At 44.2% G+C, this 24,422-nt stretch overlaps 1 protein-coding gene across 1 annotated transcript in view; it reads left to right on the forward strand.

Annotated features, from left to right (window-relative positions):
* Positions 1-24,422, forward strand: part of LOC132261208 (homeobox protein homothorax) — a 195,082-nt gene that overhangs the window by 132,012 nt on the left and 38,648 nt on the right. The window contains exon 10 of the mRNA XM_059759868.1: positions 2,585-2,733. Within this exon, the coding sequence (XP_059615851.1) occupies positions 2,585-2,733 (149 nt within the window). The remainder of the gene's footprint in view (positions 1-2,584; positions 2,734-24,422) is intronic.

A 24,422-nucleotide genomic window follows, 5' to 3' on the forward strand; every position in this document is an offset into this window, starting at 1 on the left:
TATTTCAGCCTCACCTTGTTGCTGCACTTTAGTGGACAATCGTAAAATTGTTATCGTCACGTTTAGTGAATTTAGCACTATTCCGTGTTGTTTCTATTGTGGATTTTTATGTCTCTTTAGCAGAGTTTTGGATGATATTTACCGAAATAATATTGGCAGATGTGATTTATTGGTTGTTCATGAGCTTCCTTTACATTATGTTTTTTTGTGTCATCAGCAGCTTCTGCCTTCTCTCACACACACACTTCTGAGAACTTTGGCCCATCATCCTTTTTTTCTTCTACGCACTTCTCTCTGTGTGTCGAATTTTCTTGTCGTCTCGAGTTTGGATTTTCTCAGGAAAATAAAAATCACATAAAAAGGAGATCAAAAGAATTATTAAGATATAGTGGTTGGTGGAGATTTGTGAAATATTGTGTTGGGGTGTGAGAGGATGAAATGTGGGCATTTGCGTGCGCGACAGAAATAGATTTTTTCTTTTTTTCGGGAGGAGAAAACCCTTCTGCAGATCTTCTCTGTCTCTCTCTGGGTGTCTTTTTTTGCCTCCCGGATTCTCTTTCTCGCTCGCGCTGATTTCATTAAGAACCCAGAGGAATTTGTGCGGAGGAAAACACGAGGAATCTGACTCACACTGAGCGCCATATCCGTGCAGTCATTAATCATTAGACAGCTCCGGGATTTTTGTTATCCTGTATCTACAATTGCCATCAGTTGAAATATTTACAGATACGATTACGGGGATTATGTTCCAACATCCGCCTCACTTCTGCAGCCCAGGAGCATCTCTCGTCATTTGACATCATCATCGGCCACCCTCCCAATTGCTCCGCCGCCCCGCAATGGCGCTCACAGCGCGATTTGATTGCCAAAGTGATAGTGGAAATTCGTTGTTCACTTCTGCTCCACTGTCTCGCACTGTAATTGTGTATCTGAGCGATCGGACGTGAATGTGAAATGATGTGAGACTCGTGTTTTCTCTCCCCGAGAAAACCTCCCTGGGAAGTGTGCAATTTTCCGAGGGGACCACACGCCAAATATGCCCACAAAATCGACATCCACCACCTCCCCTCGCCGGCCGCACGCCCGCCGCCGCGTGGAATATCCAATGGCGAGGAGATATTTCCACCTAAAACGTCTGGTGGAAGCTCCTAAATAAACAAATCACACAGTTGAGCATTTGTATTAATGGAATTCAGCTCTGGGTTGCCGTGTATAAATACACAGTGGGGTGTAAATATGTAATTTTTCAAATTGAAAAAGAAATTCCCACCGAGACGTGATAAAAATTTCATACGAAAGAAGTTCAGTAAGTCAACAACCAGGTGGCGTCCCACATGAGAAACATCAATGAAACATGTAGCAATTTTTTTTCCGGTGGAAAATATTGTGGATATATTCGTAATCTGTCCTGAATTCATTTGATAGCATTTGCTATATTTGCGCTGAAATTCAAATTAAGCACAAATACGCCTTGACTTCCAACCCCCGCCGAAGAATATTTTCACTATCACCCATTTGCATGTCCTCATTGGTATTCGCCCAGGATTATTTATTCATGCGCCTCCTGCCACCAGTGTCCCTGTTTGCGAGCCTGCCGGAGACGAGAATCTCAAAACTGTTTACAGTTTTATTAAGTAAAATGCTGTTTGGTGCCTCTGCCTTGATGGATTACTACTTTGCTTTATTTATTACACATATATTCAGCATTTAATGCCTCCTCCCCCTCCTCGGAAAATGCCTGCCGGAGACACTGCAAACTTCCCGCAGAATCAGCACTTTTGCCCAAGGAGAAAACTCCTCCAGCCGACAATCTCGCAGCATCGCTCGGCAGTTAACAGTGTAGGATTTAATATAAGCATCAGCAATTCAACCCTCGGTGCACTGGGAGGGCTGTGAGTCTGTGTAAATGTTTGTGAGTCATTAACCACCCCATATATTTATAAATGAAGCTCAATGTCTGTCTCAAACCCCAGCGGCTGCCCTATCCATTTTCCTCTGGCGCAAAAAGGCAACCCCTGATGGCGATTCTCGGCCGATTTCCACCAAAAATTTCACCCTGGGCTCACACTCAGCAAACAACCACCCATGCCCGGCATTAAGATCCATTAACAATAGCCGAGGGTGTCGAAATAATACAGTTAAGCGATTACGCAGGCATTGCGTTTAATTTAAATTTTAATTTTAATCTTAATCGCCCACCCTCGGCTGTGTCCGGAAATTCAGCAAGAAGTCCTGCTGGAATTTTCCTGGCCATGGCAAGATAGTGAGTGCACTTCTGCCCAGATTCGTGTGCTGTGAATGGATTTTAATAGCATTGCGAATATGGCGGCGAAAAGGGTGAAAATGCGCGCGTCAAAATGATGCCCCGCGTGATCAGTTTAGGAATTGATCTCCTGAGACTCAACGCCAGAGGGTTGGAATTTTTGGGATATTGTCGGAAAATTGACAAATTTCTCCCTCATGAATTCCTGTGTTTTTCTGTGCTTTGAAAACATTCAAATGCTGCGACTTCCAATATAAATTAGCCAAATAATCTTCGTGCGGTGTTGATTTAGTGCCTAACCGATTTTCTCTGTTGTTTCAGGTGACGCAAGCAATGCTAGTATAGGTAGTGGTGAAGGAACGGGAGAAGAAGATGATGATGCCAATGGCAAAAAGAACCAAAAGAAGCGGGGGATTTTCCCCAAAGTAGCGACAAATATCCTCCGAGCGTGGCTGTTTCAACATTTAACGGTGAGTCCACGATGATTTCATAGAGACACGAGTCCATCATCCCCCGGCGAAGAGGGTCTCTCTCAGTCCGTGACTGAAGGGATGGTCCTGAGCGCATTATCGTAATGCCATATCCATTAAATTCACAGCATTCGGGAGAGTTGGTCAAATGTAATTGAGGTCATAAATCTAAATTTTCCTCAAAGCACCACCGCACAGAGTGTCTCTCTTCCTTTTCCTCGGCGCAAATGTACTCCAAACCCCAGTTTGGGAGACACCACGGGGGGATAATCCTTTAATAACGCGAATGTGAGCTTCAAACGTAAATCACATGTCGAACATTGAATTTATCTTCTGGATCGGACATTGTGCCGCTGGAGACCCGAAAAATCCGCCTGATTCAGCGATATTTTGGGGCGGCAAAATGAATGGGGAAAAACGTCGATGGAGAAGCTGAAAAAAAATCCCCACACACTGGCCAGGAAGTGAATGTCAAGATTTTCTCAAGAGTCCATCTCAATTTAGTGGGTGGGCGGCAAACGAGTTTAACCTCAGCGTCATTTAACTGTCTGGGCTATTCGCTAATATCGTCGCTGGCGCAGAAACCACACACACAAGACCCATTATTTCGAATATACCATCATCTCGCTTGATGAATTACTCACGATTGACGTCTCAAGACTCCTCTCCTTGCACGGCTCTTGGGCTGGACTTGAGCAAGTTGTACAGACACAGCAATTTTCGGGAGCATTACCAGCGAAGAATTCCACGAGGAAGAGCACGGGATTTCGCATCCAAACCCAGGATTTCCCATGGGAGGGTCGAATTTACTCTTTCAAACTGCACGAGGAGACATCTCTGAATCCCGGATGGCTTGGGCGGATGGGCAGGAGGGGAAGGGATTTTATTTTATAGTTCGCAGTGAATGGTATTCGTTGCTCTCAAACCGCAATCCATCAATGTCTTGGCGAAACAATGAAAAGATTTCAGACCGATTGCAATGCACTTCGGCTCTTAGACGCACCACTGAGAGACTCTCTCTCTGCTCGTGTTCATCAACTTACCAACAAATCGATTGTTGAGCTATTTTCCTCGCCGTCCGCGCGCATTTGGAGGATATTTTCTTCAAATTGTAAGAGAGCCTCACACGCCACGAGAGTGACTTTTACCCTCCGCTGAGTTGCACTCTCATCATTAACATTCTTCAATTCACTGGGCGCAGAATGGCTTTGCAAATCCGCAAAGAGGGAGTTTGAATAGGAGAGACGGCAAAGGGTGGGGGAGTTGAGGCACTTTACAAAGGATGAAAAGATCCATGAAGAGCCAATAGTCGTCCAGATGACGACAAGATTGCAAGTTGAAGAAATGTCTCTGTCTCCGTTTCGACTATAGTGATAAGAATCTCTCTGTGTGCAAAATGCCAAATAAATTGCACTCCGAATGACCTCTCTTAAATATGTCGACGAATTTGTTCCAGCCACGATTATGGCAGTGGTAAATGGGATCATTTTCATTTCCAGTCAAGCATTTCTAAACACGATTATTCCTCAACTTATCTCACCACCAATATCGCACGAAGAGTGTCATTTACCGAGCTTGATGGTGATATTTTCTCCATCAACTCCGGAGATATTCCCAGTGGCAATCCCGGAAATTTACATTTTCTTAACAGCTCTCCAATGGTCATCTTAATGGTGCTGCTATTGCGAAGAGTTTCTACAAAATGCCATAGAAGAGTTTGGCATGACCAAAAGGGGGTGTCCGAATGGTTTTTCCAACCCTTTGGGGTTGAATTTTATGGTCATCGTTTGGGTGTTAATATGCAGATTGGCTAAGTTTGATGTGACAGGAAACGCACTACTTAAACTTTATTGCTTCTACAAACGACATTGAAATTTTTCACCGTCAAAGAAAAGCTTATTGCGGAGATTCAAGACATTTTTCACCAACTCTTGTGCGCTCTGTCAGACCACGAGAACACGTCAGAATGAAATTTAATTAATCATTAAAGTGTTAATGTGTTCTTTGTCATGGTAACAAATTCAATTCTCATGCAATGTCTCGCGGCGGAGAGAGAGAGAGAGAGAAAAAAAGCGCCTCTGAGCATGAAAAAGTCAGTGATTGAAGATTCAATGGCGCAATAGAGATAAAGGCTTTCCTGAAGATCTCGCAGCTCTCTTGCACTGTAATGGCACAATCTTCTGTGCAACTTCCCGCTGTGGAACAACACCATTTACATCGCGTCTCTCTCCCCAGTGATCTTTTATCACTGTTCAAGAGATGTTCTACAATCTTCTGCACTTTCCGCTTTGCAATCTTTGCAATTGATTCAATTGTTTTCTCATGACGCTGAGGGATATTGTTTATATTATATCCATTTCACAGTGAGATAGCCCTTTGAGTGTCATTCGCTCTGGGCAAGAGTTCCTGGACTGCAAATCCTGAGTGGGGAGGGGGAGGAAAAAAAAGCAGGAGAGCTGGGAAAGTGTTTGGGCAAAAGTTGGTGTTTATATTGGGATATGCAAACACTCGCAAATATTGCGACAGCTTTTGGCGGCTCCCCAAAGCCCACTTCTCATTAAGTTTAACCCTCGATGTGGCTTCACTCGGTTGGGAGTCTGATGGGAAAACACTGGAGAGCGAGAGAGGATGTTTTGCTGGATCTGGACGTGTGTGTTTGAGCACATAATCCTTAACTCTTAAGCCGTTTCTATCCCAGCATGATATCCCATGGAGTTTTGTCGGTCGTCGCCTCACCGCACACCAATTTGATGAGGGACAGATGACCCCATGGGCGCAATATATTACACAATTTTCCACCCACACCCCCTCCCCGCAGAAGGGTCACATTTTGGCCATGGCTGAGGTGCGCGCAATTGAGGGCTGCGTGCAATTAAACTGCAAACTTCTGAAAACTCCCTCAGAGCTGGCGGGAAAAAAGCACCAGCGCCGCAGCAAAACAGAGCCCAAGGGAGGATGGGCAGGGGGACGAAGGGTGGTTGTGGGGCTGAAGAAGCTCTCGAATAATTCTACATTTGTGTTGGAAGCGTCTAAGTTTCTCACAATAATTTCTACGTCGCGACGCCCCACGGGTAAGCACTTTAGTTGATTGAACTGTCTAGTCTCGTCTTATCTTCTGCGCTCTCTCTCTCTCTCGCTCCCAACCCGCCAACTTGCCACGAAATAGTGCGAGGCGACGGGGAGGGAAAGTTCCTCGGCAACTACCAGAAACTCCCTTGACCGAGTCTCCGCGCGTTGCGGAGCTCTTTAAGAGTTATTGAGGAAAAAAGCATACAAGTATGGAGATAAAATTTCACAGAATGGTGGAACGAAAGAAAGTTCAACTCTGCATGGAAAGCTTAAAGTTCTTGCTGATATATTATCCATGGTGTATCCCTTTTTAGCCAATTGACTCTGCGAGAATGAGGTAAGAAAGCGCACTAAGTACTCTATATCTAATCCCTGTACGCACCCAGCAAGAGGGTGAAGAGAATTGGCAGACAACATAAAGATTTCATCTATCGATAATTGTCAACATAAGTGTCAGCGTGAGTGGCAATAAAATTCAATAAAATATTCACTGAGCTTTCGTGTAGTATTTTGCTGCACTTGATTGACTCCCTAAAGTGACGTGAAACGTACATTTTTCTCAGCTCCTCTCGTGGTATCTTTTGAATTCCATGTGTGTTCCCAAAGTGGGGTGGCTTTTATAGGGCGGACGGGCGGTGAGCGAATTCCTTGGCGATTTGAGTGCACTTGCCCGGGGAAAAGGGGTGGTTTTTGATCATCTCGGCCTCCCCTGAGGTCTCTCTCTCTCTCTCCTCCTGATGGTCGTCTTAAATATTAACGGCCCGGCAGCATCGTATTGGGAATCCCTAAGTGACATTCGATGCCAAGTTTGTCGTTTTGATGGCGGTAAAACATGGCAGTGGAGATACCTCCGCTTTTCGGTGAATGCTTGAGCCAGGGGATAAGGTCACCACTGGGGCTCTATATTTATTGCTGAGTGTGGCTGATTCCCCCAAAATACATTTGCTAATACTCTCGGAGGTGGTGAGTTCTCTCTCCGCATCCCTGGCATCGCCCAGGACATTGCCAGGGAAGATTTTCCGATGGTGGATTTCCACCCAGAGATACACACAAACCTCCCTCCTTGATTCCGAGAAGGTGGCGAGCAAAAAGGAGCACCCGAGATACACATAAATAAATCTTGGGAATTTCTTCATTTTCGATATGGAGGCGATTTTTCTCAATCCACCACCCACTCTGTCCGCCCCCAAATTTTCGGTCTCTCACACTAATATTGGGGATGGACAGTGCTTTTGCGAGGATAAACTGAAATATTGCTGCTTGAACTCGATGTACGAGTTCAAGGGGCATTTCGTCTCCTTGCGTGTGTTCCTTATCGATAAGGGTGGCCGAATGACTGACCATTTGTCCCGAAAATAACCCATGAGACAAACAGCAATTCCGCTTCACCATTTCACGAGAAATGTATGTTAAGGGAAGAAAAAAACATAAGCACACTTTTCAGTTACAGCCAAATGGCGCAATTTTTGCTCTTGAGCGTGAAACTTTCACACATTCTGACCAACCCTGAAGGTAAGCCTGTCCTTATCTCAGCCAAAAGCTCAGACGGATTAGTTCAGCATCACCTTAATTCATGTAGGCATCGTGACAGATGATCAAAGAATGCCCCATTGGAGGACATTTGCGGCGGAGCGAAGGAGACTCGGTGTAATTGATGACATTCCTCATAGTCTATATAGGAAGAATCTATGAATGCTAAATACCACAAGTCTTAATGACATTATTCACCCACTGTGGGTCTCTCGGGCCGTGGCTCTCCGACGGGGGGCGAGGCGCGAGGGGGGCGAATGTCTGTGCATGCCGAGGGAAGAAGGCGCACAGGTAAATTGTCCAATCTACATATAAACAGCGAGACCGCGCTTTGATCAAAGTGGGATATTATATCGGAGGTCTTTTTTCCCAACTTCATCTCCTCTTGGGCAACATTAGATGTTCGTGTTTCGTGTCGCGAACTGCAGGAGGTCGCCCGCATTTCGATCCCACGATCTTGGGGCAAAAATTATACATTCGATTATGCCCGATGGAGTGTATGAATTCCATCTCACTGCGCAATAACAGATATATTCTATCAGAAATCATTTTTATTTCCACGTGATTTCCATCTCACATCTCGGACTCCATTCTTCTGCACACACATATGTATGTGCGCCTTGTCTTTCCTTTTGCACTGCGGCCTTTTGTTGCCCATCTTGCGGGTTTAATTTCAACACTTTAAGACGAGGATGATTCTGTACCTGAGAGCGAAGGGTGGCAATGGCTTTAAGGTCATGTATTCTGGATGGGAAAATTGAGAGGCGAACCAATTCACAGGATGGCAATAGACCCCGAAATGGGGGAGAGAATTCAGTGTTTGGTGATTTATTAGCAGGGGGCTGTTTAGGCCCCTAATGAAATTGCAGTGCGAGAAAGTGTATGGATATTCTGGGGCGATGTTTGTGTGCTTTCCACCAATCTTTTCCACCCCCTGCTCTCTCCGCATCCCCATCAGGCCAGGTCCGACATGGACTCTTGTCACGTGACAGTAATTACCGGTAGGCGAATGTGACAAAGAGGTGGATAATTCAAAAGAGACCCAATGGAATGGATGTCTCTTTGAGCTTTCGCCCTCCCGGGAAATCCATCTCTCAGGCCACCCCGAATACCTTCTAGCCTTTTGTGGATGAAACAAACAACAGAGGGTTGTAACATTCACTCCCCGGCGCGCCCGAGAGCCAGCCCTATTGATAATTCCTCAATCTCCGTGTTTGACGGAAGAAGGGGATGAGCTTTCAATACAAACTTCTCTCATTTGTGATCCACACAATTTCCGCTGCGAGGGTGGGTGGTTGGGCAGATTTATCAAAAAAGAAGAGAGTCCATTTGCAGCGAGACGCCCCATTGCTATCTCTGGCCCATTAATGCTTTTCCATATTATCCCAACCCATCAATGTCCGCACAAATATTGCAGTTTAAGCGATTTCTTTTCTCCATCCCAAAGGCTGTGGAGATGAAGAGTGAAATCCTCAAAATCTCACTGGCCATTTCTCATACGGCGCTGCGTCGCTTCAACCCCCCCAAAAGAGCGCCGCCACCGGGGGTGGAGAAAAAATTCGAGACACACTTCGGAAATCCATACAAATGGACTCAATAGGAGTCGCAGCGGAGTTTTTGCGTCCTCGTGTGTCGCTGGAAAATCACATTTCCGGTTATGGGACGTTTTTAGGATATAGAGATGAATGGGTGGATTTGATGAAATGTGGTGAAAAATCCTTCCGGTGTTTGTTCGATTTTCGAGAGAAAAAAAAACCCACAACAAAACCCCAATTTGTACATTTTTCGTGCTACTTGCGAACACGCTCTCGAGACCCTCTCTCGGCAGAAAAGCCAAAAAGAAATGCGCCTCGACATCCCATGACAGGCCCCAAAGTGACATATGCGAGGAGATTTTCTCACTATATGGCAAAAAGACCCCCTGAAATGGGGCGACAAGCGGAAGAGCGGCCTCTCGTGTACAAAATATTCATAATCAGAATCCAATTATGAAAGTGTCACAAGTGAATGGTTTGCATGGGTATATTTATAGCTGAAAAATCCCATGAAAGTTGCAAGAATGTGAGATTTATTTATGTGTGTATCCCTTTTTTTGCAACAACACTTTGCGCGCCTTTTTATCATCTTCCACACCTCTCGCCGCCCCACCAAATACAGAAATCTCTCTCTCCCTCTTCCCCCCGTCGCGAAAAGGAAGAATTGCGAAAGAGTCATAATTTAACTTCACTTTCAACAAGATAATTCGAAAATGGTGCGACATTTCTCATTTCATCGTGGAGTCACGTGTTTTTCGGGTTTGATTTATGCTCATGCGACTGAGTTAGGAGCGTCTTTTTCACGATCCGACGTCGTCTAGCCCCCCACGATAAGGGCTGCTTATTGAGCTCTCTTCGGATTTGCCTTCTGGTATTGTGTGGTTGGTCCAATTAATTGGATGCAGAAAGAGTTGAGTTTCGCAGCATTACTTGTATTTCATTGTGGATACATTTTCAACCCCCGGGGGTGGGGGTGGCCTCAAACCCTGGTGCCGTCAGACTGACGAGGTCACAGGTGCTCTTCTGGCTTATGTAAGATAAAACCGTCGACTCTGTTTTGTCGCGATGCAGCAATATTTGAGTGGAAGGCAACACTCGAAACGGGGGGTGTTTTGTTGTCTCTGCTAAATTACACCCTTCTAACCCCCTTCTGGAAGACACCCAGTCTTCCGCATGCATCGGGGATGATGAGAAGAAATAATTTCTCTATTTTACCAGCCAACATCCCTCCGGCATCTGCGGGGCGACAGAGAGCAGAGGCTCATGTGGCAGTTATGCTTTAAATAGAAATCAGCTCTATGGCTGGGTGTTGCTGTAATTAGATAGAATATTTGTCTGCAATTTATCAAAGTAGATTTATAAATTCATTCTTTCGCTGGTATTGAAGAGGTGTGGGTGGAATTAATGGGCGGACTATGCGGAGAATTTATGACAATTTGATATTTTTCCTCCTGCGCGCCACCCTTCAAAACAACTACGACACACTGTTTGCAGAGCAAACAGTGCGAGATTCGCGGGAATTGACGGAAAATCCCGCGCAACATCTGATGCACTGGCAAGAGCTTCTTGTGCAGCGTCTGCGGTTCGCCCCAACTCAATTGTGAGCTCAGTGTTTCTTGCCACACTCTCACCAATAGCCCCGATCTTCCACTCGTTTGCCCCCAAGATATATGTGTGCGGTGACGGAGAGACCCTTTCAACCAGAACCAGGATTTATGACTTTCCACCAAGTTTCCACACTGGACGCAATTACTCAAGCAAACTCACTGTTTGTGCTCCACAAAACACACACACACACACACAGCGCATATAAAGTACACACAGTGCAAGGGTATGACCCTTCTGAGGGATTTTCCGGGTAATCCTCAATGATTGTTTTGCTCATTTGGCGCGATATTGACTTGCCGGGGAATTGATGAAAAACTCCCTAATGGCAAATCCTCAATCAGTGGCATAAATACGCTTATATGAATGCTCTTCATGCACTCTATCTGATCTGGCATCGTGCAAGAGTTCAGCGATCTTGTTATGTAGGCTGAATCTTAAAGTCTCTGCGAACTGCAGATTTATTCAGCCTGACCCAAATCAATGGCTGCGTGGCTCTTATTAACTTCCACCGCCGAAATACTGAGTATATAGTCGGTTTGCTGCTGTTTTAAGCGCTGTTCTGGGTTTGGGAAGGGTCGGCGGCACTCCGGAGGGATGTAATCTCGAAGACGAGGAACGACGGGCGGTCGCATGCTGGTCCCGATAAGACTACACTCCGTCACGGGGTGACACTATCTGCACCCAGCTTGGGGTAGAAAAATGGCATGTGGGCCGCTTTTCCGCTTGCCCAACACGCGCGCACTGACCGTTGAATATTTTTCTATTTTGCACACAACGAAATTGCTCCTTAATTGCATTTTTCCACTCACCCTTTTAGTGGCAATTTCTGCACTCATTTTCGCCATTTCTCTCCCTCTTTTCGGGGGGTGGTGCAGAGCCCCACGGTGTCAGACTCCTTTTCAGCGCAAAAGTAATTGGCCCGTGGAATGGTGAGGGCTTAATGAAGTGGCGTATAATTGAGCTTATGGAATTGAATGGGCGGGTGACGTTCATCATATGTGGAATTTTCTTGCCCTCGCGCTCTGCACAGAGAGAAAATACCCCCCCGAATGGTGTGTGTGTGTGTGTGAGAGAGGGAAATTGCAAAAGGGGTAGCAGGTGTGCGAAATTGGATTGGTTGTGGACTCCATCGCGAAACAATCCCATGACGCCATTCATTGTACACGGAATCATATGCGAGAGGTCTTTTTGCCACACGGAAAATGCTTTGTTAGGGCTTTTGCTCACCACTCCATCAGCCTTCATCCCCTTGTGCCGAAAAGTGAGCAAGGGAGGACGCCATTGCGGGGGTATCCAACATCGCAGACGACATCGGGGAATGCTTCCCCGAGGGTGTGTTTTCGATGCTGGACTTTCGTCAGTCACTGGCTCATCTTCTTCTTCAATTCATGCGCGCAAGATTTTCGCAACACATGACGAATGGGCGGAAATCACTCATTCTCCGTTTAGTGAAATCGCTCGTTCTCCAGTTGATGCTTAGGTTTCTCCAGTGGTTGAAATTTCGCAAGTTTTGTCGAAAATTATAGGGCAGAATTTCCAAGACCCTTCAACCCCTCTACATTTTCTGTGGCATCATGCAATAATCCTTCACTGCGCTTCTTTGTCCACGTCTTCAGTCAGCCCAGGATATTAAATCTCCGGCTGTGAAGTGAATTTTCCTCCACCGCTGGTGGTGATTCCCATAAAACATGGGGAGGGTGAAGAAAGAGGAGAAATCCCCGCTCTGCCATAAATTACATTTGATGGCGGAAACTGAAAAATGTCACAGACGTTTTTGAGAGTAATTGCGCATTGTTTGACCGCACTGTATTGTTATTTATGCAATTATCGATAATTTATTTTATTTATAGAAATTGCACACAGTTCGACGTGGGCAGAGACACATGGTGAAATTGAACTTTTTAAAGTAATTAACGTAATTAAATTATGATGCCATTAAAATCGCTCAATATATATATATATATATTGATTTGTTCGCTCATTTGGATGCTTTTAGTGTTTAATTGTGGGGCTCACGGTGCCTTAAAAAATATTTGGGGCGCTTTGATGGCACTGCACAGACTTTGGGAGTGTATAATATCAAATATCGTGGGTGCGTGTGTGGCTTCCGTACAATTTTAATTACACTGTCACACCTTTGCCGCCACGTTGCTCACTTTATCACAGAGCACATGTACCATCCCGCGGAGGAAGTGTTGGTGAGAGAGGTACAAATATGGTGGAAGGTGGGCGAATACCTGTGTTTAATTACACTCTATATAACCACCATAATCGTGATTCCCTCATTTTTTTTCTCAACTCCTCCGTGCCCTCTTTCCGACCTCGGCGGAGAAATTCTTTTGTGAATTGTAATTGCCATGTGCGTTCCTGTAGCACCTTTTAATTCACCATTATTTTTAACTCGCCACAATTTTCGGCCATTGAATTTTCTCTCGCCCACGAAAGCCTAGAATTTTCATGTGCAAAATACAACTCAATTTAATCTTCCTATTTGTGATTTCTTTGACAAAGTCACTCGGCAAAGAGAGACTTTCATCTCTCATCCACCATTTAATCGCAACATAGCGAAACATTGTAAGAGGCTCGAGAAAAAAAGTAAATTAACACATCGCGAGTGTTACTTTGTATGAAAAATGTTAATCATAATTTCATGTGTTTATGCATGCATGAAATGGAAATTACGGTGAGAAATGTGGCTTCAGCGTAGTGATATTTTGCCATTAGAGACTCTTGAGGATTAAATAGGTTCTTGTGTGGGTGATTAAAATGAGCGCGAGAGCGGGAGCTAATTTATTAAATTTCGTGGCGATTAAGAATGGGCGAAAAATTACGTGTTTCCGCAAGAAAAATATGTCTTAAACACTAATTCCTTGGAATGCATATATTGCTCGGGGAAAAAATCCTCCTGAAAATTCCATAATCGTGTATGAATTTTCCGCCGTGCGGGTTAATTTTCTTACAGCGAATCGTTGATCCCCCCATTCACGCTTCCGCCCCCAGCCAAATCCAGGGAAAATTTTCAGGGTGAAGAGCGTGATTTTTCCACGAAGACGCGGGATTGAAAAGCTGCGGGAAGAAAGGTTGCGGCCTGCGATAAGATCTCTTCGCAACTCTTTTTGGGGTTCTTCAGTGCGACGCTTGAAAATCCCTCTGGGTTCTTTTTTCCGCAAAATTGTCGTCATAATAGGAAATCCATTCTTGAATATGTTTAACATTTTCCACACTCACAATTTTCAGCACCAGAATCACCCGCTGTGACAGACTCGAGCGGATTCTGCACAATGTCATTAACTTCCTACAACCTCCGGAACGTTTTGGGGTTGCGCTGTTGTTGAAGAAAAGGGGAATTTTACAATTTTCTCCTCCACCAGACTTTCTTCTTCACTTTATGGGAAGCTTGGGAGATTTAATTTGAATTTTGGGATAAGGGGAATTCTTTCAGGCACAGAGAGAGAGATTCATCGATAAATTAGTCAATGGGAAAAGTTGGGCTTATACGAAGTGATTTTCACACTACCCGATGAGGTTGTTGTGTCATAAAGAACACCTCGCACCCTCTAGAGTCTCACCAAAGATCGAAACACTAACAAGATTGTCGTCTACGTCGAGAGTTATTGGCCATTTGTAGTGGGAACCAACCGAAATTCAACCTGCAAGACAGGTACATTATTCGACAGTGCGAAGAGAGGCTTTAAGGATTTGACTTTCATGTGAAATAATAAAACACTGGGAGGAAACTTTTGTGAAAATTGGACAAATATCTTCCCCAAATCACAATTACTACAAATGGCATAAATGGACAGTTCTCGATTGGGTGCATAATTGGAAATTCCACTGATATTTCAATACTTTTCAAAGCCTTATTTTCCCTCAAATCCCCACGTCAAGTGTGTCTCCTTGTCCACGATTCGTTCTCCCCAATGAGCCGATAGGATTTATGGGAGTCACCTCGAAATCACCAGGAGTTGAACTCTTCGATGCTCTTTTAAATATCTCCCTCTTGTTCCCATTGGATTATCGAGATTTCCGGGCCCATGAGAAAGACATATTCCATTCTGCCAGAGTGTCTTCTTTTGTCCAACAATCGACACTCCGGTGGAAATGACACAAGATTCATTGGGGTTTTCTCAAGCATCCTTTCTCCCTCTCTCTCTCTCTCTCTCGGCACCCCAAGAATTGTGAGGGTGGCTCTTGATCTGGGAAAATGTGGTGAGATTCAAATTTCTCGATTTCTGTGGGCAAAAAAGCCACCAGATCGACGAGGGGTTGGGGGTTTGAAAGAGGAAAGAAATCACGGCAAATGGCTCATAAATTTTCAGCTACACCACAGAATGTGAAAAGCAAAATCGATTGAATATCAAACACATAAAAATACAATATTCCCATTGTTGTGCGAGCGAAGGATGCTGAGGAAGGAGATGAAAGTGAGATTGAGGGTGAGGAATAGATGGTATATCTGTTTACCGGGTTGTAAAACAATGAAAGGGCTGTTATTCAAATAAACCAATTCCTTTTTTTCACTCTTGGGGGGCTTCTCACACCCTCTCTTTCACCCTGGCCCAGGTCTCATTGCAATTTTCCGTCGGTTTTCCTCGGGGGTGTAAGTGTAATGCATTGAATAGTGAAAGTCTTTCTCTCTCTCTCGGTGAAAGAATGATAAAGGGGTGGCGGCCTGAGGGATAGGCAGAGAGGGATTTTCACGTGGGAGTTGAAGGGTGGAAGAGGCGAGAAAATGCTTTGAGTGCTGGGAAAATTTCACCTTTGGGTGTAGTTAGACATAAGATGATGGCTTTTCTTCATCACACTTGGAGGATCTCCTCGAATACAGGATGCGAATATTATGGCGATTTTGCTCAAAGCCATCACACAAAATATCTTGATACCCAACCCCTCTTTGGCCACTGGGGTTGTGAGATGTGACAAATCCGTGGATATAAATCAAAATAAGAGCTATTCCATCCCCTAATTTTGTTTTAAATAAATTCCCTATAAATTCACTCTCATGGCCTCTCTTTCTTCACATGTGCGCCTTCGGGTAGGGTTTTTTTGCCTTCCTTCCCGCCCACTTCTCGCCCCTTGTGAGGGTAGTGTGGGAAGTCAATGTGAAAATATTCAAAAGACAGATATTGCAGGAGGAATTTTTCCTATTACACTCTTCCACCCACATTCCCATTACACTCACATCCAATTCGCGAATGTGATTTTTACGACACCTCCGAGTGATGCTTTTTATTTGCAAATTCCTTTCTCTCCCCCGGAAGGAATCTCTGATAAATATTTCACGAAATATCTCGGAAAGAGAGAGAGAGAGAGATCCTCCCTTGAGGGAAATTGCATGACCCAAAAGTGCGGTGAAGATGTACAATTTTGAGCATAGTTGCCATCATGACACGCCCGCGTTTCTTCAAATTTCCCATCAAAGACACCGCGCGAAGAGGTTTAATTTACTGTTTTTCCCCTCATGGAGTAAACTTGAAGATTGAGCGTGAAAATCGCGACAGAGAGTTGCTTCAAATTAATCATTGATAGTGCGCACAGAGTGTGTATTTTGCCTCTCTTTGATTAATTGATAATGATTAGCCGATTAATGTTTACCCACCAGCGAAAGCGCTGCTCCTGAAACGTGTGAAGGTCCTCTTACGAACAAGTTGCGATAAGAATTAATTATATTTTTCGTGTCGCAACTTTTTGACCACTTGATGAAGTGCCTTGAGTGGAAAATCCTAAAACACGGGGCGCTTTGATTATGCGATAAAGCTGCCCAGATTTAATTATTTGATTTTTTTGACACACTGTCACACATTTCACACTCCATTTCATTTGATGTGCAATGATAGGACCGCGACAGAGATCCGAATCACCCACCGGCGACAGGGTTGGGGATATTGTAAAAATTAATGATTCCAATGGAAGTCTGCAAGTGAAATTGATGACAATGATAAATATCTGGTGCGATATTTCATACATTTTTTTGCCTACACGCGACGAATGTTTGTCACTGTGCCAAGAGCTGTGGCCGCGCAAGAAGGGGGATGATTTGAGGTGAATTGGAACTGCAACTTATACTCTTTTATGGTGTTGTTTGATTAGCTACCGAAAAAATCATGTTGATAGTGTACACCACATATTTTCATTTGACAAACAGTGGCAGTGTTTAATTTGGGTGGAATGGTGCGATAACCTCATATCAGATTTGAATCAGGCGCTTGTGTGCCTCCTCTCGCTGACTTGTCGTCATCCGTGAGTTTTTTCGGGGTTTTGGTATATGGTGCAAGAGAAGTGAGATATGAGGCCTCCTCGAAAATTCAACAATTCACGGGGAAATGTGTGTTAGTCAAAAGTCAAATATAGCGCGAAGAGCCAATAAACCACGACGTGGTTTGGGTGATTGCCATCAAGGTTTTTGCCCAAGAATGGTCTCACCAAGGGACAGACAGTGTGTCTCACATCTGTACACCACTTCCGCGGCCTCTTCAGCATTTCAGACACCTCTAAAGCCTAAAGAAAGGCATTTTCCATCGCTTTTTACACTCCTTCAGCAGTTTTCATGTCAACATGATCAATGTTTTCCCGTCTCATGAAGTTTAAACTCTTTAAATGTTTAAATTTCAAATTGTGAGGTTATGGATCCGGCCTAAACAATCCTTTTTTGATTCATTTTAATAGTTTTGACCATGTTTCTTCTAGATTATGAGACTGAATTTGTCACTTTGAAGCACAAATCGCGGAAATAATGAAGCAAAATTTATTCCTCTAGACTTAAATGACATTTTTGAGGTTATGATCGATAAACGCTCAATTTTGTCAAGAAAAATACAAATACTTCCAATTTAAACACGAATTTGATGATTTTGAAGGTTTTTTAAGCACCCAGAATCTGTTTTAAAAATCTGAAGTCAATCAAATAACTTAGAAAAGCCATGAAATTAATTGTTCCAAGCAAAATAATTCAGAAATATCTGCCCCTTGAGTTTCACAATTGCAATCAAATGGTTTAATCTGAAAATTACTGATTCTCAGCTTAATTATTATTCAAATTCTCCTCGATCATGTCAAACAATTCACTTTCCCGCCTAAAATCTCCTCATTTACCCACAATATCCATCAGCCCAATTCCAAATCGTCCGATACCCTATCTATACTATCTCCAATTGATTAAGGTGTATTAAAGTCTTCGACGTCACATGTGACTTATCGACGCAACACGTCTCTAATCATTCCTAAAGTTATCGCAATCGAATTTCTCGGTGAATCGCATCCAATAGATGGTGTCTTGGTGGCATGAAGAGCCTTCTGAAGGTGTACAATTCCTGTATTTATTATTACCAACACTTGATTCTCGATTTTAATCACACTCTCAACACCGGTAAATCCGTGGAGATTTATGCCACTGAATACGGGAGCTGAAAAAATCCCATTCCTAGCAATAGGTCAGACACACAATCAAGCATTTCTCGACAGTTTAATAGTGACAAATTAAGCGGCTCAGCTTTCTGAAGATTTAGAGGGGCTCTCTCGTATTTTTTTGCTGATTTTGATAAAAGACTTTTTATTGCTCTCACGCCCGGTCATTTCTGATACAGGCGCAATTGCCATGTGAGTCCAAAGCCGTGCCTCTCTATTGAGCCGAGATAATTTTTGCGGGGTGGAATGTTAACAACTATTGGGGCTTTTGGGGGGCTCTGCGCCGTATTTATTTCCCACCCCCAGCCCCCGCCTGTGCCTCCCCCTCAATTTTGTGCGGATATCAGGCTGGCAGTGCGGCTCTCTTCGGGGCGGGAGGCGCACGGATTGAGGGCGAACGGGGGAAGAAATATCAAATATTTGGTACTGTTGATACATACAACAACTCCAGCACGTTATCACCTAATATCTATGCGTTCACACGACTCGATGCTCACACAATTCGTCTGTTTTACGGCTGATAACGATGTGATGTATTAACATATTCGTGATGTACGATGCGACCATTTATTAAACGCATTAAAATTGGCCAAAAATACCACCGTCACAGTTGATTTTGTTTGTACATCATTTCAATTTAATTACAAAATGGCATTATGTTAATAAATTATTAATATCACTTCGTGCGGTGGCGGCTTCTGAATCGACGGGTCTCTTTTTTCTCACACTCCGTGAGACATTATGAGCACTAATGTGGTGTAGAATGTGAGTCTGGGTGGCACTTTTAACACCTCCGGCGGCACTCTAATTGCCATCGAATGCAGAACTAAACTCTGTAGGACAGTTGTCGCGAAATCCAACAGATCGCGCGGAACATAATTGCATATCGCGGGGCAGATTTGGCGGGAGGCGTGGAAGGGGGAAAAAAATAATAAAGCTAAATGGTATCGCAGAATGAAATTAATTTTTAATTTGTTTACCTCATGGTGCCACAGAAACGTGTTTTCACATAATAATTTTGCTATTCGCATAAAATACACTCTCGGGTTTGTGTTGTTTTTTTTTCCCCACCACTTATCCGGACTCATGTTTGCAGCAATTTATCAATAAAGATGACACTCAATGGCATATCAATATCACCAATCAATTTTCAACGCATTCATAAGCATTATCCATTTGGCATTAATGAGGAGAGAGCATATCTGCATGGCAAACAGCACAATAAGCTCCTTTTTTTCCACGTGCGCTCAGCCCATGGATGAAAAGCGCATAAATTGAAATTGCGGTTGAAATTAAAATCACCCTCTGTCACTGATGATCGAGGATGAGGACGGGATAATTGAAAAAAAAAGTTCATGCGAGAATATATGGTAGATTTTTTCAGTTGCTGATAGCTTTATACCTTCCAGTTGAGATCAATTAAAGCCCAAACTATAGAGAGAGTGAACCTTTTCAGCTGATTTATCTACAAAGTTTCCACCCACCCACCACCACCCACTCTCGTGGAGGAGTTTTGCAGAAATGCTGCAACGAGATGAGATGGGTTTGGGGGGTGGCCACACAGTTTAGGGTTTGAAATTTCTACTGGGGGTGAAACTATTGAAATTCGTTTCTGACAACTAATTAACATTCCCCCGCAAATACCCCTAAACCCGCCCTCGCAAAGTTAATATTTAATGTAATTAATTTGGAGTTTATGTTTTCTCCTCTGATGATTGCATATGAGGAACTTCTAAGAGCTCTCTTGTTAGTCGAAATTCTCTCTGTATTTCCACAATATGGAAAAGGTTAAATCTACAAGGAATTTCCGTAATGTGTGTGTGTGCTCATTATGCTCACTTCTGGTTGAAAGTCGTTGGTGTAAAAATGTGTAATTCCAAAGAAAATGTCCAATTTCATTATTCAACAAGAAAGCCCTTTGACTCAAGGAATTATGCTCATTTTCTTCACGTCGAAGAGCGACAAAAGGGGAGAAAACCCTCCGAATGGAGAGCATCAAACATGAGAGGATCTCTTTTAATTTATGCTGATTCCATCCCCACAGACGTTGAAATAATCTGATGCGGCATATACCTTTTTGGGTGAGGAGCAGCAGAAAAAATTGAAATGGTTTAAATTGCCCAAAATGGGCCATATCCTCATAACCATTACAAGCAGTTACTGCTTTTATGATCTGCCCATGGAGATTGCGGCTGGGCGGGGGTGGTGGTTGTCTTGTCAAAATTATGCAAATCTGTCTGCTGATGTGATTTGGGGTGGATGTCAGTGGAATGGCTTTCAGTTTTTCCACCCTCACAGACAAAATACCTTCTTCTTCTCTTCGCCCATTGTGCGGTTCTTTCTCCTCTCCACTGTTTTTTATGTGAGATTAAGTGTCGTAAAAGTTTTCAAGGTGTTTTATTAGGCAAGAAAAATTTTATTCCTCATTCACACTCCCTGCAATGGGGGTGGATTTTGCTGTGGCTCGTGCAGAGACAAGAGAAGAAGGAAAAAAAACACAAACACACACACACTGCTCAATATCAGATTTACCATAAAACGACAATAGGAAAATGTTTTCCATCAGAATGACTTTTTCATGGAAATCCGTATGGAAATTGTCAGCTTCTCTGGGCGATGGAGAGTCGTGCCACTCATGGGGTAGACACTCGAGACACTCACTCTCTCTCACTTTCCCGGGGAGGGAAAAGGGCAATGAGCCGCAAGCACTTTGTAGGTCATTTCGAAGGCGTTGATCACCCAATTTGGCTCCAGCGAAATGGCTCATCTTGAGGACAGACAACAGATTTAAATGGCATTGAATCTTGATTGTTAGCAGAGGAAAAAAATTCCGACACCATCTCGGGGAAAATGGGAGGGTTCCTCATCGTCCCATAAAGAGGACTTACTTTGTATTTATATGCAATACACTTTTATTTTTATCACCTTCGCCTGATGTGAGATTGGCTCGCCTGCCAATGAATTGTGAGTTGTCTTTGCCACAACAAATGGCCAATTTCCATCCTGAGCTCGTGCGGAATGTCATATATGGACTGCTTCAGTGAGGAAATTGAATGTCCTGGAAATGGTGATAAGAAGTTTCCATTCTCCCCCCTCAGCAGAATGACTTCTTGAGACATTCTGGCAAGGATATTAAACGGGTTTAACCCATACAACTTTGCCAGACTTTTATCCAAAAATTCCATGTAATTATCGGACGTTGCGTCGAGCCCCGAAGGCATCAATTTCCAAAGAGGCGCGCACAGAAAATTCACATGATTTCGAAGAAGAGTGGCTCATCTGCATCCCTGCAGATGGGGCGGAGCAGCAATCGCCGGAAATGACTCCTTCCCGTGGCGTATGCAATTACGGATGAATTTATCGTCTATCCGTCAATCTGAGGGGTGATTTTTTGCCATCAGCGGAAAACATCCAAGACAATGCGTGAGGCGTTCCTTTGCGAACATGTAAGTCACCCCGAAGGCCTCTCTCTGTTGTCCATCAGATTGCCTTGGATGACTCTGTCTAATGATGGTTTGGAAGTTTGTGCGTGTTTGGGCGGTGCATTGCAGGGTGGAACACGTGTGAGGTCCTCTCGACATCCTCCGGGACGGCGTGATTAGCATTGGACATGTTCCCGCGCCACCCACTCTCGATGACATTCGATCCCTATTATCGTCTACAAGTTGCCAGGTATTTCGAGACAGTTTCCACACTTTGAGCCTCACAATGTGACTTTGTCACTGATAATTGAAATCCTTTTGCCATGTCTCGGGGTTTGGATGAGTCGCACCCACTCGGGGTGGGGTGAGGCTGATTTGAGAGTGAGCTTTGTCTAATTTGAGGTCAGTGGCTGTTAATTTCCAGGAGAGAATTGTAACGTGTGTCTTATTCATGGGATATCTAATGAAGCACAAATTGATTTTCACCAGAAGCCCTCTGCAAGAGGCGTTATATCTACTGCCAGTGCTTCATTCAGGGGGTGGAAAGTTTCAAGAAATTTCCACAATTTCTCATCCTTTCCATGCGTTCAACGGATTTGAGGAATAATTGCATATGCAATTGAATAAGGGAAACATATGCGCAAACAATTTGAAACATTGCAATCCTAAGGCAATATGTGCTCAAGAATTGTCTTGGGACTTCATCACAAGACATGCACAGCATAATAAATGCTGAGACACTCAAATGAAATTGGATTGTGAATTTTCATACAACTAATTGAAGTTCTGAAGCAACTCTTTCACTCCGCTTAATCACATAGAGACGAATGGAAGATGACTTTCCAGCCACCCTTCCCTCCATCAGCTCACCTCCAAGGGTGTCTCTCTGCTTCCACCCCCAATGTACACAGCGATGCTCGTGAATATTGAAATAATTAGAGAGTGAGTTTGCGTGACACTTTCGAATGTGTCACTGAGAGAACACAACTCGGCGAATATGGCTCAAGTTGATGACTTGGCAGAAATGCACGAGTCAGCATTTTGCAGAATTTCAACCCCCTCCGGCTGTCATTTTGGGGGTGACCAATCAGATGCGATAGACAGTCGGTCTGTGTCCAGAGACAGACCGGCAATCCGGAGTCAGCGGAAAATTTTCCAGCACAAAACAAAAAGCCCTAAATCATTGCCATGGACAGATCCACGCCAAAATTGGTGGCCACCCACCCGCCGGAAGAGGTCCGCAGCCACCGGTGGTGGAGAGTTTTGCAAAATAGAAAATTGTAAACAATTTGCACTTTGCTGGGTAATTCTGGCATGTCACCCCGGAAGATTGGGTCATTTCACGGAAGCGAATAGACACACGGTTGGGGAAAAAGTTGTGACTGAGACGCATGTAACTGTCAATTATTTGCTCTATCATCTGGCAGAGCTTCCTTCCCAGGAGGAGGAAGAGGAGGAGAGGAAAAAATGCGGAGACCGGAGAGATTGAAGGCAACCTTCTTGGCACGAGGGTTGAAAGCTTCCTTCCGAGTCATTTTTCATCTCATTCCTCCCCAGTCGCGATGGCCTCCGTGCCGAGTTTATTTAGAGAGAGAGAGAGAGAGAGATTGTGGCATCGATGTTAATAATTTATTCACTCTCCCAGTTATTGTTATGATTATTGGCTGGTGAGGGAGTCCATGTGACCAGGAGATAAATGGGACTCGTGGGGAATTCATTAAAACACGATAAAGCGATCGCAAAGTGGGTGGGCGGCCTTTTTTCGCCACCCCCAAAAACCAGACCCGCCGGAGAACATTTTCGCCTCTCAACTTTTCCCTCCTTATCAGATAATGAGGTTTTCTTTTCGACGTGCACTCCGCCAGCAGGGCAGCCACCCACTGGGTGGGCGGGAGGCGTTTTAATTTAATGGCTTTATAAAGAGGTTGTCTATCATTATCAGTGCAAACCCACACCCACTCTCATGGCTAATACCATTGCGCCACACCAGCGCCTATCTCGCCGTATAGTTTTATTTACTTGCCAGTGTATTTTTATCTCGGGTGGAAGATCAAGCGGAAAATAGCGAAACGACAGCGGTGGAGCTTTAATAATCCCCAGGGAGATTGTGGAAAATTCGACGAATGGCGTGCCACCGTCTCCACATGTGGGGTGATGGCGACGCCACGGAAAACCACGAGTGGGTTGTGAGTGCCACAAAACAATTACCTAGATTGCTTTTCTTTCGTGCGCCATCCACTGAGAATTTCTTCTCCGGAACGCCGTTCGGCGCGGTCGAGGGGCCAGGAAGCGTTCGCCGGGTGTTTTTTCGGGAAGCTTTAAAGCACTTTAGGAAATTCAGAGAGAGCCCTATTGAAGATGAATAGATCAAACAACTATATAGCCATGAGATTTACTCTAAAGCCAATTATATCGTGAAACTCTTTGAAAAAGAAACACCCAGCGATCCCCTCGGCGAATTCGTGGATCCCATAACCAAGTGCAATGGCAGAAAAAAATACACCTCGGCACACAAAAAAGTCACTCACGAAAAATATTAATGGTCCTCCGCTCCAAATTTAATCTCCTCCCGTCTCACCGGGAGATGTGCCCAGAGGGGAGCGCGAAAAAGGTGGTTTTAAAAATACTTCCACGACGCAACATATCAAATATCCTTCTCTCTCTGTCCCTTTTTCTCCCGGCGCACTGTGAGACAATTGCGCCATTGAAGCTGCGGCAACACTTCCGGCAGATGTGGGTGTGTATTTTTTCTCATCATCATCATCAACCCCTTTTCCATACTGACGCCGAAGGAGGAAAAGGAGGAAGAAAGCAAAAAAAAAATTAAACCACATGCTAAACATGTCAATCAAAAGTCGTCCCCTGACTCGAAACCCAAAGAAAAGGCACTTCATAAAAATATCGGGCCGGGAAATGTTGATGAAGATTTGAGGCGCGAGAGAGCATAAATAGAAAAAAAAAACAGATGAGAAATATTGAAATAATTGCGGTGAGGCTGGGGTGCAGTGGATGGTTGATGGATTGCACACGAATGGGTGGAAAAAAATGTGCCAAAGACGGGAAGATGCCGGCACGTGGCTTGAGTCCATTGTTAACCCTTTCAAGTACACTCGCCCAAACA

This window comes from Phlebotomus argentipes, unplaced genomic scaffold (assembly GCF_947086385.1).
Source record: "Phlebotomus argentipes unplaced genomic scaffold, Phlebotomus argentipes genome assembly contig_8, whole genome shotgun sequence".
NCBI classification, from domain to species: Eukaryota; Metazoa; Arthropoda; class Insecta; order Diptera; family Psychodidae; genus Phlebotomus; species Phlebotomus argentipes.